This window comes from Malaya genurostris, chromosome 2 (assembly GCF_030247185.1).
Source record: "Malaya genurostris strain Urasoe2022 chromosome 2, Malgen_1.1, whole genome shotgun sequence".
Taxonomy (NCBI): domain Eukaryota; kingdom Metazoa; phylum Arthropoda; class Insecta; order Diptera; family Culicidae; genus Malaya; species Malaya genurostris.
In genome coordinates this window covers 17167783-17183475 of record NC_080571.1, presented here as the reverse complement: position 1 = coordinate 17183475, position 15693 = coordinate 17167783, and the positions used below count along the sequence as shown (strand labels likewise).

General features: G+C 38.6%; 1 protein-coding gene across 2 annotated transcripts in view; it reads right to left on the bottom strand.

Annotated features, from left to right (window-relative positions):
* Positions 1-15693, bottom strand: part of LOC131430922 (protein tweety-2) — a 209021-nt gene that overhangs the window by 43473 nt on the left and 149855 nt on the right. For both annotated transcript variants that reach the window (XM_058596205.1, XM_058596206.1), the window contains exon 3: positions 5835-6107. In XM_058596205.1, the coding sequence (XP_058452188.1) occupies positions 5835-6107 (273 nt within the window). The remainder of the gene's footprint in view (positions 1-5834; positions 6108-15693) is intronic.

Here is a 15693-nt window from a genome sequence, read left to right as displayed (position 1 = left end):
TTTTGAGATCGGATGTTTACTTTTTGAGTTATACGAAGTTTCATGTCAAAGTTTTTTGACAGTAACTGTCACAATTGACCTTGAAAACAGAATATGTTTTCAGACTTAGATTCCGCACGATAATAGCTATCCAACAAGCCATAGATTGTTAAAATCCGTCCATTTTTAACGGAGATATCGAATTTTTTGTATAAACGACTTTTCCCCCTATTCCAGCAGCAGAAGTTTTGAGCGCTGTATGACAAAGAAATGTTTGGGAGCAACGGAAAACACGATTTTTTATACTGTTACATACAATTGTTTCTAAGTACCAAAAAGACAGTGTACAGCATCCTTTTTCATGACATTTAGCCTCGGACCGATTTTAGCACGGCTCGTTTTTGGCAACATAATCGTTCGAATATGACATACATAAACCAGATGATGGCAGAATTTTTTTAATTATATTGTTTTAAACTACTTACAGCAATAAATGCTGGAAGAACATAACATCCATATACCATTCGAATCAGTTCGTCGAGATCAGCAAATGCGTGTGTGACAAATAATTTCACTCAATTTTCTCGGAAAATTCCTTTTCTACAAATTCGGATTCATACGAAAAGTCGTATGCTCCCAAACAAAGTTCCTGCATTATGTTTGATTCCGACCTCTGGTTCCGGAACTACAGGATGATATGTGAAACGAAATCAAAATTGTGTAACTCATTCTTCTCTGAACTGATTCGGCTGAACCGATCTAAGATTCGGCTGAACCGATCTAAGATTCAAATGAAATCTAAGAATCATCTAAGATTCAAATGAAAAGTTTCAAGATTCTATAAAACATTTTGCTCTTCAGTCAGATCTAACTTCCGGTTTCGAAGATACAGGGTGATTGGTATGAAAATGTCTATTCCACATAAATTAATCAGGTTTATCGTGTTAGCAGATTTGGATAGTCGATAAAAAAATTAACTTTTTTCAGTTTTAGTGGTATTCAGTTGTCGATTCAGAAAGCACATAAAAATTTAATTCGTGCTATGATTTCTCAAAGATGTCTTCACTGATTTTCAAATATTTTGAAACAAATGTAAAGTGTACAGCTACTCAGGTGAATTTGTCTGACTTCGGCTACACCGAATTTCGAATTCCGATTCCAGTATCGAATCGTTTCTCAAAGCTCAATCGTTTTCTCAAAAAAAGCCTAATCAAATTTCAGAAACAAAAATTCAAACTTAAACAAACTTATATAAAAAAATTAATTAATTTTATACATACATGCAAAAATTAATTATTTTATCCAATTATGACTTCCGGTTCTCGAATTACATGATGATGAATTTTTAAAATTCAAACCGATATAGAAGATGACAATCCCGAAAAGCTTCAAAGTTGGACTTAAAACTGTTGCAATTTATTCGTCATATGGCCATACGAATCGGTTTGGATTATGCTGGTTCCTGAATACCGGCTCTGGAAGTACCTTAAATTACCGTAAACTCTAAAGTTGAACTTACATATCATGGCATGTTTGATCGATTATCACACTTCTAGATTCAAATTCGATCCGATTTGCAGTTTCGACATTACAGAGTAATGAGTGATTAAAATTTCAAATTGTCGCTTAAAACGACGGTCATTAAAATAATGTCATGAAAACTTAAACACCGAAGAATATTCATGCAAAAAACACATGCGGATTGATAAAAAAAGGTATCATCTCACTGCTAGGTGGATTAAACACGTTTTTAGTTAAATCACGTATTTTTAGTTAAATCACGTATTGATTTGTTCTTCATGATTAAAGATACCACTTTCTGGTCCAGTTTCGGGTTGGAAGAACCGGGTTTTCTGCCTCTTCCTGGTAGCTCATCGAAAGAATAGTGTTCTCCAAACTTAAATTATATTCCAAACCGCTTCGCCAATTTTCGCATATTAATACCCTTCTCACTTACCCATGTGTCCAGAATCTTAATTTTCACTTCCTTTTCAATACGCGACATTTTGAAAACGCAGAATTTCAACCGCACAAACAAGTAAGCAAACGGAAGCTGACAGCCAAACGCACTAAGCATAAAACACCATCACAAATACATGCGTACAACACAAATGTATGTGGTTAGCTAATTTTCGATACACTCCTTAGGCAGTTTTCTTATAGTTTCAATGATTTGCTGCAAGGGTCCAGAATGTTTATGACCTTAAGAACGACTTTAGATGAGAGCCTAACAAAAATGTGATGTTGGAGTTTTATCGGAAGAAGTGCATCTTTCTCAGTCAAATGGAAATAGGAAAACGATTTGTCTATAGAATTGCCCGACGTTTCGGCCGTTTTTGATGGCCTTTTTCAAGGGAAACTAAAAATATGCGTTTATTATCAGACATTGGAAGGGTCGTTTATGGTATAAGGATTATCCGAAGGTACTTTGTGAACTCACTCTGTTCTAATCGTTATTGTCAGTCTCGTTAATTTCCAACGGTGGGATGTCTGTTGTCTATTTACGGTAACATATATGAAATAAACTATGATCGTTGAAGATTTGTGACTGTATAATCTAGTTTTCAAATAATTACGTGTCATGCCGATGCAAAGACTGTCCCAGAAAGTATGGGCGCACTTTGATTTCGCTTTAAATAATTCACAAGTGTTAGATATTCAAATTTTATTCGATATACTAATAATATCAGACTACAACAACAGAATATTCTCAACATTTGCTACTTAGCCATTTTAGACTAGCAGGCGCATCTTCTTGCGAACGGTCCTCATTAAATTCCGTACAGACTTCTTGGCGACAAGTTTTCACACTTTTTTCCAATCTTTTTCGAACTGTTGAATGGTTTCTGCTGCCGAGACATGTTTCCTTCGATGTGCCTTCGTTAATGCCCAAAATTCCTCAATTGGTCGAAGTTGTGGGCAATTTGGTGGATTCATGTCTTTTGGGACGAAAGTGACATTTTTGGTAGTATACCATTCTACCGTTGATTTCGAGTAGTGGCAAGAAGAAAGATCAGGCCAAAAGACAACAGGATCCTTGTAGCTTCGAATCATGGGTAGAGGTCGTTTTAGTAAACATTCCTTGATTTATATTTCGCTGTTCATTGAAGCAGTGGTGATGAAGGGTTTCGAAATCATACCGCAGCTACAAATTGCTTGCCAGACCATAGCTTTCTTACCAAATTTTTCGACTTCAATCGATGTCTCGGACTGGTTGTGGTCCCGGCAAGGATTTGTAATCGAGTTTCACGTAGGTTTCGTCGTCCATGATTATGCAGTTCAAATTTCCAGCAAGAATCGTAACATATTGTACAGCTTTCCAGCGTCGGCCTGATCGATGCTTCTTGTTTCGGACTACGTTTTGGTTGTTTCTGCTTCTTATAGGTTCGAAGATTCAAACGTTCTTTAGCACGAAGAACATTTGACTTCGAAGTGCCCACTTTTTTGGCCACATCCCGAGCTGAAACCTCCTTCTTTTGCTCGAACGCCTTCAGTATACGTTTATCCAACTGAGGGTTAGCAGGACAGGGTTTATCCTCAAAGGTGTTATCCTCTCCGAACTTCCTGATTGCATTTCGCACGGCTTTTTCACTTACTTCTTCCATTTTTGCTGTCTTTCTCAGTGACAGTCCGAGTTCTGTGCACCATTTGTACACAATTTGTCGACGTTGTTCTGCTGAAAGTCCACGCATTTCGAAACAAACTAATGAAAACGAATAAACAACTGCACAAGTGGTTAGAGAAGAGTGTAAACAAAAGGACGCAGCCATAAAAATTGACAGATTCTGAACCATTGCGAAATGGCAGCGGATTTTTGGTTGCGTCCATACTTTCTGGGACAGTCTTTAATTCATCTTGCAGTTTTCGCATGGTAGGCTATATATTACATTGTACTGTGATAGCAGATCAATTGGTTGTTTCAAATTCGGTAAAATTCTGGCTATGGTGCGGATAGGTTTGGTTGGAATTGTAATGTTATCATAATCAGTTTTGAGGGTGTTTATTATGGCTGGTGAGAGTGATGTTATGTATAAGAGCGATCTGTTTATCGGTGCGTATGGTAATTTGGTCTGTGCTATTGGTTGTAATTTAATGTTGCTGAGTACTATCTGGTGAGCCGTTGGGGCGGTTTCTGCTGGGTTGTGACGTTTCTGTTTGTTCCAATGGATAATTTTGTTAATAAATTTCGATGGATAGTCTTATAATAACATACAATGTATGATAATAATCGCATATTTTTTGTTTCCCTTGAAAAAGGCCACCAAAAACGGCCGAAACGTCGGGCAATAGTATGAACAATTGTTTGCCTATTTCCATTTGACTAAGAAAGGCGCACTTTTTTCGATAAAACTTTAAATCAGTCTCGTTATATACAAAGTTAGAGCTTTAATCAGTATACCAGATTGTCAAACTGGGTCACATTCGCATCGAACTAAACCGAATAGTATATAACAAATCAATACCTTCCAGCCAGTCCACGAAAAAATTCAAAACTATTCCCTCATTTCTCACAGTGCCCAACCTAAAGTCATCCTGTTTGCATTATTTATCTTCCATGCTGGTCACAAGTCTTGAACCCGTCACGGTACTACATGGCACTCATAATGGCGATAGAGCAGTAATGGGAAACAAAGAATATTTCCTTATACTGTATCCATGTAGCGCGCCCCTTTGTTCCTTCTCCAGCCCCGCGAAGGGTCTTCCCATTCCACTTGGTTCGCTTCGGATAACAGCAATCGTTGCTCGACCCTTGAAACCCTTGCCGGAGTTGTCTCGCAGAGACCACCGACCGACCATCTGGGCGTCTTCGAACGGAGTGAAGCAAAAAAAAAATCATCCAAAGTGTGTCCGTAAATAAATGCCAACAATTTAATTGTAGCCGAAGTCCGCGCAAAGTGCGCACTAACTACGTAAGCACTTACGAAAATCGGTGCCGCTGGCGTGTCCCCCGGAGCGGCGGAACCCTTTTTATTTATATAGTAATGTTGGTAGAATTTCAATTAAGCTGTTCAGCTTTTAAAATGCCATTCGACGTCCGACGATGAGGGCAAGAAATTGGTTGGCTCCAGCAGTTTCATTAATTGCCAAACCAATTCCGTGCCGCGCGATACAAAAAGGAGCTGGTAGTTGTCAGTTGTTTTTTTCTGCGTATTTCTACGGTTGATGAAAAAAAAACGAGCAGCAAAGTGAATTCGGCAATGCTGATATGAAGATATTGGAGGTAACAAACAAAAAACCACGGTTATAAATGAATTCCGTGGTCGAAATTCAATCCGTTCGGATTAATTAAGCGTCGTCGTCGTAAGAAACCAAATATTGGCGACTTCTAGTCGGAACCAAGCGTACACCGCCTCAGGAACCTCAATCCAGGTTGCGGGCAAAACCCGGTCAAACCACAATTCGCCCATCGTGGCGGTGGACCGCAAATCAGAACACGAAATACAACAACATGTTCCAGTCACGCAATTCCGATAATTCAACCGCCACCACCTGATGTTTGTTGCATTCTTCGTCAGTCGCTGGATGAAGCGTAAAAAGGGTGCAGGGGCTCGTGACAAGGCTCAACTCAGTCGTCGTCGTCGTCGTGGTCGTTGCTGCCAAATGAGGAGGAGGACGACGAGGAGGAGCCTTCATTTCTGCCAGCAAGTTGTTAAACTTGTTGTGCCCACCTCAGCCTGCACCGTGTCCGTCTGCGTGGAGTTCGGAACCTGTTAGTCTGAAGTTCTCTTTTTCATTTTTGCAGCGTCTTTCAGACATTCGAGTTTTCGCACCGTAAAATACTTCTAGACAGGCCGTCCTCAGTCATTCAATGGAGAGAAACAAAAAAAAAACAAATTGATATTGCTCGGACTCACCTGATTCCGCACGTTCAGTATCAGCTGTTCGATCTTCCGGCCCGATCCGAAAATCTGCAGCACGCCGTTGTGCAGATCGTCGTTCCCGTACAGACCGAGGCCGATGGCGGCGCAGCATACGATCGCGAAAAAGATCAAAGTGCACTTCTGGCAACCGTGCGATTTCGGTTTCCGTGGTTTCCGATCGCAACATCTGGTCAGCAGGTAGAGCAGCAGAAACACCAGCGAGATGATTAGCAGGGCCGCCGGAATCGAGGCCAGAATGCCCAAGCTCTGTTCGGAGTAGAAATAGAAAGAGAAAACAGAAAAAAAACAAAACGATTAGATGAATTGCGGTTGAAATTGAAAAATTGCATTTCAATGTGATGATAAAATAAGGTTGACGATCTTCGTTAGATTTGCTGGCCCGGATCAGGTTACAAGCAAACGAGAAAATTGCTCATCTGTGATACGAAAACCGCATCATCAAGGCGGTCCGGTAGCAGCGCCAAGCTTGATGAAGGTTGATTTCTGGGTCACCTCCGGTAACGGGCTCTAACGACTCAGACTGAGACATTTCAACGTGAGACTTAGCCACCGGTTCAAACCGCAAAATTGCACTTGCTATCATTTGCATCTACTGGTGGTGTTATTTTTTCTCGGAATGACGGAGGCAATTTGCTTAGTTGCTTCGGGTCCAAGCCGAGAAAGGTCCACCTCTCATGTTAACAAGTAATAAAATATGCAAAATTATGGCCGCAATGCGATGCGCTCTGAACTACACTTCGCCGGCTATCCGAGAACAACGACCAGGCGGGCGGCTGTCACCATCGCCAACCGCAATCGCTGCCACAACCAACCCACGCTTCGTGTCGTGGGAAAGTGACAGCGTCGGTCGGAATTTTAAGTCCTGTTGAGATTGAACGCGTCTTTGACCGAAGATATGTGCACTGTTTTTGAGCTGTCTCTCAGTTCGAAATGCGGAAAAAGTCACACATCGGAATAAGTTATTTAAACTCATTAATCAGTACTCATTTTCAATGATCTAAGCGTTTTCTCAGACCGACACATTCGTTTCAATTCCGCACACTCAAAAGTCATTCTCAAAATTTAAGTTTTTTTCCGATTATTACCCAATTTTCACCAAGCAATTAAAATTAGGTTTTGGCATCATTCATTTAATTTATTTCACCTTTATATCCGATAGGGCAAACCTTGGCCCGGCCACAGAATCGACAGTTTTTTACATATCAACCCATGCTTTCTCAATTTCCTCTTCATTCATAACTACTGCTCCTCCATAATGGCATAGTATGTTTCAATGGCGCGCAGCTGTTTGGGGGATTAAGATTTTTCGGCACGAAATCGTCATCATTCGCCTCATACCAGTCTAGCACGTCCCTTGTGTAGTGGCATGATGCCAAAACCAACGAGAAAATCATTGGACCCATGGAACGCTCATAAGCAACTCTTCACACGATTCAATCAGTGCCATCAAAGAGAGACGGATATCATCGCAGCAACAAAAACCCGGCATGGCTCATTTAACATAGAAAAAACACCAGTGCGAGAACGAATTTATATGTTGCGTCTATGGCAATAAGTTGCGTCTATGGCAATGTATGTGAATGCTCCATACAAGGGGTTTGAAATATTGCAACCTAGTATGAGAATCATCAAGTCGAATCATCGATTCCATTTTCTGCGATAATTGTCGATTCTCCCTTGGTAAATTCCACATAGCACCAATCATTATCAGACTGTATTTTTTTAAGGGCCGTGAAATACTCAGAGTATAAAGTGGAGCGAAGAAATGAAGCAAAATTCTCTCGCGGTTCATGCATTGAGAGACTCGAGTTCTTGTAGCATCTTCTATCGGATTGAAAATGTTGTATACAATATAGATAAAAAATCGAGCAGCTTCTGTCAAATTTTCGGCAATCACCGCAGTGGTCCCAATCATGTAAAAACAGGCGTTTTTTTATTTGTGCTTCAGAAGAATTTGTGTTTGAAATAGTCCGCTTCTTTTAATATCATCAACGTTGTCATTAATCCACCTACAAGTGAATTAAAAAAATATTTTGCATACAATACGAGATAGAGCATTTATGTCTTTAGAAAAATTGTAGATCATGTTCAAACAATAAAACATGCCCAAGACATAAACATTGATGTCGAGATATGATGCACTGTTTATTAGAGACCTCCAAAACCAAATATTTTCATCATAACTTTTTTCAATGAATTTTTAGAATTTTCGGATGTTCTACAATTATATTTTAATTATCAAAATACATATTTTTAAGTTCACAAACTAAAAAGTTATTGAGCAATTTAAAAGTATGGTAAAAACACTATTAGAAAAATAGTTAGTCACAACTAAAATTCAATTAAATTTATATGTAAACACACTTTTAAAAACCCTTCTTAATCCACCTAGTGGTGTTATAATGCCTTTCTCTTCTTTATAACAGTCTCATGAAAAATATATTTCATACATTTATTATATAGTTTCAGATACTAATTTTGACACCAATTGATTCAGATAGATTCAACTAGTTCACAAAAGCACAAAAGTCGAGATTTAGTGTCATCTCGAAAAAAAATTTTTTGAAAATATCGACTTTCTGGGACTAGTATCAGTGAAAATATCAAAATATCAAGTCCCAGAAAGTAGATTTTTTCAAAAAAAATTTTTTTTTGAGATAACACTAAATCTCGACGTTTCATGCAATTTTAAGATTTTTGGCATCATTTTCAAACCTTAATCGCTGGCAGCACCCCTTACGCATGTCCGATTTACCTCAAATTTTGCATGAGAACATTTTTCGGTATGCTTAAACTTTTGAGCACTAGCGCTTTACGAAATTAGAGGTGATCTCAAAATATTGGCACCCTTATATGAATAAGATCGGTAGATATCAACGTGTTTTGTCGGTTACGTCACTTATACCATCATATCTCGGGAACCAAAAGTCACAGCCATTTGATCTTTGAACTTGATCAATGACCCGACAGTAGCTTTCAAACGAGCCCAAGTTTGTTGAAATCGGTTCAGCCATCTCTGAGAAAATTGAGCCCGTTCAAATATCTTCTAAAAGTGCACACACACATACACACATACACACATACACGCATACACATACAGACATTTTCCGATCTCGTCGAACTGAGTCGAATGGTATATAACACTATGGGTCTCCGATGGTCCGTTCGAACGTCGGTTTTTCCAGCAATTCTAATACCTTTCTATAGAGAAAGGCAAAAAGCATGTAGCACCTTAATATACAGTATTCATTAACCTTGCACCTTAAATTCAGTATTGATTAAAGTAAGTGAGCAAATAGGAGCAAAAAAAAACAAAATAAACAAAAACGGAGAGGTCTCCTGATACAGTGTTCCTTACAATCAAAAATGAAATACAAACCGCAAAACAGATTAACAATATTTAATTGAAGAAATCATTGAAAACTTTGTCTACTTTAGGAAATTATTTTTCCTTGTGCCCCCGCAGAAATCACCTCTGTCTAGTTGCGGGTGTTTGCCCGGATTACCCAAAGCTAGGAGCTATCCCTTGGTTAACGTTGAACGTTACCACGTTTGAAAAATTCCTTTTGCTCAGATTTGACGAATGATATAAGGGTAAAAGATATAAGAAAAAAGTTTTTTTTTAAGTGCATACATTTTGCACACAGGTTGATTCAATATATAAAACATTACTGGAAGCTCCAAACTCAGCTCCAAAAAACACAAGTTAATTTATTGAAAAATCGTCTTTTCCCGGTCCGTAGTGAACTTTAAGGTGGATCGAATATTTTTCATATATTATGAAGATAGAAATATATTCAAAGACCTCAAATTAATCATAAAAATTCATTCAGCTGACGTCAGGGGTTTTGCTAACTTTTGTATGAAGAGGCATCACTGTGCGTCGTGAACCTTCAGGAGAAGGAGAAGCTGCTTTTGGAGACAGTCTCCCGAGTAGATCTGTCCATTCATGGTGCTTGTGGCAAGAAACGATGTACTCTGCATTCCACAAGTACAAATTGCTTGCCGAATCAAGCGCTTCTAGGCGAACTTCGAACTTCTTCTGTGTTCAGAGAATCTCGGTAACATCACACTTATCCTCGACAGTCACATAGAGGTTTCCTGCAATCTTGTTGAAGTCCGCTTGCACATATGGCTCGTCTTTAATACACAAGAGTGCGATTTCGTTAGATTATGGTTGTACAACTTCCGGGCACGTTTGTTTTGCGACCGCAATCTGCACACCTACAAAAAATCATGTAAATTTACGTCTTCTGAGACCGACATATATGAGCGTAAAAAAATGACTCAATTTTACAACAGACCTAACTTTAATTTAGTGCATTCTGACATATTTTTAAATGCTCAAACATGTAAATTTACACGTTTGCTTGAAAAATTCAGTCGTTTCACGGATTATGAGTTGTGTCATATGTGGATTTGCGTCACCTGTAAATTTATTATTTTTTTGTTGTGTGCTTTTCGTCACGTTTTGAGAATTTCATAGGTGACCAAATCCCAGATATGATGCAATTCATAAAGATCAAATTTGTCAATAGACGGATTAGATTAAATATCGTTTATTTTACCCCTGTTTTAACTATTTAGTCGTTCACCGGAAGCCAATAGATGGTAAATTACATTTGTAATTACTTTATAATGAATTAAAATGAATTCTACTGATTCCGACTGACATTTGCATTTGATTAACAAGTACGACTGTATGAACTTACATGCACTATTTTCGAGCCAAGCAGATGTGTGCTTTTGTGGCTCTGTCGATTAACGGACGTATTTTGTTATCCATTGATTCACGGTTCAAGTTACCGCAGTCCCCTATCAGTATACAGTTTTTTTTGTCTCATTGAATCTCATGCCATGAAATTTTTAAATCACTCAATCAAACATGGTGTTGTGCGTTAATTGTCGTGAACTGTGACGCTCCATTTATGTTTTAGTCATCTGCACGTCTTCTGTCTTAAACGTTCGGTTTCCGTTTAAAGTCCTGAACGCTCTTGTTTACCTGACACCTAGGGATTCCAAGTGCTAAAAAATAAAATCAAGTTCATTCAGAGATATAGTCTGGTGAAATCTGGCATCACCTATGTTCACAAAGCAAGTTCTACTTGTTCCTTTACTTCTCGTTATCGACTTATCAGTAAATTCGATATCTTATTTTTGCATGGCAGCTTGAAGCCTAACACATACGTAATCAAAACTCTACTTGTGAGAAACTTTGTAATTACATTGTGGTGCAATGTCTTTATAGATACTTATTTTCGTTTTTTTTTAAATTTATGGACGGTTTTAAATGATCTTATAAAATAGAAGTGAGAAAACTGGTATTAACCATAACATTTGAAAACCATGTGCAATCTGCAAAATCTGGTGAAAGATCTGGTGTGTTATAGCGTCTGTCATAATCAGAAAAATCTGGCATATGCCAAATAAATCTGGAACATTGGCAACTCTGTTGACACCTTTTTTTCGGAACTTCTTTCCGATGGTGCGATCCTTTTTCTCGAAGTACTCGTGCAAACTGTTTTAGCGCACGCATTGTTTGATCGTCGCCATTTTGAAAATGTTTGTGCACCTTATGAAGCCACCTTAATGAGTGTAAACAATACACATTAACCTATATTTACGTAAAATTTCAATTTATTCAACCCAACGGACCAAAAGTTAGAACAATTTTAAGTGTGTGCGGATTTTATACGGTACGTTGTTCAAGCGAATTTGCGTCATCTATAAACTTCAGAATATTTTGCTGTGTTTAAAATATTGCCCTGCGAGATAACTAGGTGCGTTATTTCACAGTTTGCATTAGGCTCTTTTAAGAAGAATTCTGACATTTTAAATCTGAGCTTGTAATAGTGCAATATTTTGTTTTGATTGCTATCGCAATTGCTAATTAATGTGATCAGTGCTGTAAAACTTCATTCAATTCAATTGAAAATGAATGTGGAACACATGGACGATCTCTCTAATGCAGTAAACTTCACTCTCTGACACACACACAATGTTTGCTGACGGCCCGAACGGGCAGCATTCAGTTCATCACTCGTTTCTCTTCAATCGAGGCTCAGTTTAACCACCGTCAGTCTCTTGAAGTAACAAAATATCTCTTTCAATAGTGTGAGAGCGGCCTTCAAATGAGGTTCATGTAAACATTCGAATTGGTTCAAGATAATAGATGAAAGACAAACCAGATAGCTGAAATATCAATCACAGAATACAAATAAATTAATTGTTTCCTCCTTCAGTTTTCATTTTTAATACTTTACTCCATTAATAATTCTATTCGTTCGAACTTGCTTACTACCAAGAGCGAAGGCAATGAAGGAGCTACACTACTTGGCACTCGAAACTGAGCAAACAAAATGTCAAATGACTAAGTACGATTAATCAACTGACGATGAATTCCGGCAGCTTCACTTGAAAATGGCAGCAAACGTCAAATGAATTAGTAGCGATATGCTGACGGTCAGCGGCCATAAATTTCATTTTCATCTTATATTATTCGATTGAAAATAAAATTTTACCGCACTGAATGTGATGAATATAGAACCAACGATAGGATGAATAAAAATCTAATGAGATGGTTGTGGTTTATTTCTGCTGTTTTCTGAATATAAGTAAACTCATGAATTTTCCATTAGTCGAAAATTTGATCATCACAAATAACTAGCGAATTCTTGTGAAAGCGGGTCATTTCGCAGAAAGCCATTTCGTAGAGTTTTCAACTCAAAATGTCTTCCTGAGCCTACATAATTTGACGTATGATAAAACGACCGTAAAAAAAACGTAGTATTGTATGCGTGTCTATCGATTTCTTGAATAAGTACGGCTGTTTTACTGTACCGGCTTTTGTTTTTTTTCATGATATTCAGAAGAGAAATGTTAGTATTTATTTTGATAAAGATCGAAACTAGCAATCAAAACGTTGGACAAAAACAACTGTTCTTATTGTCCTCAAAAGCTGAATACATTACATCAATCATTTAAAAAAGTCTTATTCTGGCATTTATTTGTTTTTATATCTTCTAGATAATTATAAATGAATCAAAGATGACTGAGATAAACGTCGACTCGCCAAGCAAAAGCGGCGGCCTCTCGGAGAAAGGCCAAAAAATGGCTAGGTGAACCAACTTTTGATCGAAAGTCCGGAGGCCCTAGTATTACATATCAATCGACTCAACTCGATGAGATCGAAAAATATTTGTGTACGGACCTTTTTAAAGATTTAAAGATTTCGGAATCGATTCTTACAAACTTAGGCTCGTTGAGGGCTACTATTGGGTTGTGAATCAAGTTCGAAGATCAATATGCTGTCACTTTCGATTCCGGAGATATAGGAAATGGTATAATTGACGTAACCGACAACACGCTTTTTTTCTATTTGCAAATTTTCCAGAAAGTAACCAATGATTCAAGTTTAAATGTATTTTTGCTGATATATTTGGTATCGGTCTCGACGTTTCGTGCTATTCTAAGACATTCGGCATCGAATAAAAAAAATCGATTTCGACAATTTCATGTACACGGTGATTTTTCAAGATCGTAAATTTTCAAACTTTGACCACCGGGTAGCAACACTTACCCATATCCGATTTAGGTAAAATTTTGCATAGTAACTTTTTTTTAGGTGCCTCAACTATTGCGCACGAAATTACAGATGACCCCTAAATATTGGCACCCTAGTGTGCACGCACCATGAGAGCGCGGGTATATTTTCTTACCCCTGTTGCACCGGATCACACCAAAGTGCTAGAGTAGAGGTGGACGCAGATATTTTCATCGAAACGTACTCGTCGATGAGCACTCTGACGCATAACAGAATACAAATTATCGTTGAATTTTCGTGTTTTCCTTGCAGCGATAAAGACGAAAATAGATACCAACTCTATTCTCTAAGAATAAAAAACAGATCACAGAAGTGTACGCTCACCAATGCACGCACCAGTTCACACTTGGCTGTGTTTAGGCGAGAGCACGTGAGTGTGATTCATGCGAGAAGAATGTGATTCACTCACACCAGCTTCTTTAAACACAAGCGCATACTCAAAGTTCCGGGTTGGCGGTTGAATGCATACGTCGCTGATCTTACAAGTCAGTTGTCATATGTTCGAGCCACAACTTGGAAGGATTCACAGTATCGGTAAGATGGTAGTACTAGCCATGTAATGATTCTGTACGCTAAGAATCGGCTGCGAAGTCTGTTGAAACAGAAAGGCCAAATTGCACAAAAAGAATGTAATGCCAAGACTTTGCTTCGCATACTCAAAGTCTATCTATTCGACACTTTCTTTTTTGTGCGGCGTTGGCCGGCTTCATACTTAGTGTAGGCCTGAAACTTACACACTGGTGTATTACTCTGGTGAAATTCCATCACTGCTTGTATGACCGTGTTTTGACGATACCCAAGAGCTGCAATTTGATCGATGACGAGACATACTTCAAACTCGATTTTAAGCAGCTTCTCGGTCAACAACGGTTTGACAACGCGACTGTACGTGAGGATGTGCTGGTAAGATACAAGTTTGTGTTCGTCGACAAGTTCCAGCAGAAGGCCGTGATTTGGCAAGCGATTTACAGTTGTGGACTGAAAACGAAACCATTCGTCCCATCCTCGACGGTGGCATCCCAAGATTACCTCAAAGAGTGCTTAAATAGGCGTGTATTGCCGTAGTAATTTTTTGACGCACATTGACTAGCTACCACTACTTCTAGGTGACTAAGGAGTGATAACACTTCGGCTGAAAAGTTCGTATCTTTTAATAGAAACACACATTTTTTTGCCAAAATTCGGTTTTATTATTCAACATAATTGCCATCAGAGGCGATACAGCGATTATAGCGATCTTCCAACTTTTCGATACCATTTTTGTAGTACGATTTGTCCTTTGCCTCAAAATAGGCCTCAGTTTCAGCGGTTACCTCTTCATTGCTTCTAAATTTTTTACCAGCGAGCATTCTCTTGAGGTCTGAGAACAGGAAAAAGTCACTGGGGGCCAAATCTGGAGAATACGGTGGATGAGGGAGCAATTCGAAGCCCAATTCGTTCAATTTCAGCATGGTTTTCATCGACTTGTGACACGGTGCATTGTCTTGATGAAACAAAACTTTGTTTTTCTTCAAATGAGGCCGTTTTTTTTAAATTTCGTCCTTCAAACGCTATATAATAGTCACTGTTTATGGTTTTTCCCTTTTCAAGGTAGTCGATGAAAATTATACCATGCAAATCCCAAAATACAGACGCCATAACCTTACCGGCCGATTGTTGAGTCTTTCCTCGCTTTGGGTTCGGTTCATCGCGTGCAGTCCACTCAGCTGACTGTCGATTGAACTCCGGAGTGAAGTGATGGAGCCATGTTTCGTCCATTGTTATATATCGACGAAAAAAATCGGTTTTATTTCGATATAACAACTCCAAACACTGCCCAGAATCATCAATTCGTTGTTGTTTTTGATCGATTGTGAGCTCACGCGGCGCCCATTTTGCACAAAGCTTCCTCATATCCAAATATTCGTGAATAATATGTCCAACACGTTCCTTTGATATCTTTAGGGTGTCAGCTATCTCGATCAACTTCACTTTACGGTCATTGAAAATCATTTTGTGGATTTTTTTCACGTTTTCATCGGTAACAGCTACTTTTGGACGTCCACTGCGTTCATCGTCTTCGGTGCTCATATGACCAGTACGAAATTTTGCAAACCACTTACGAATTGTTGCTTCGCCCGGTGCAGAGTCTGGATAACACTCATCAAGCCATTTTTTGGTATCGGCGGCACTTTTTTTCATCAAAAAGTAGTGTTTCATCAACACACGAAATTCCTTTTTTTCCATTTT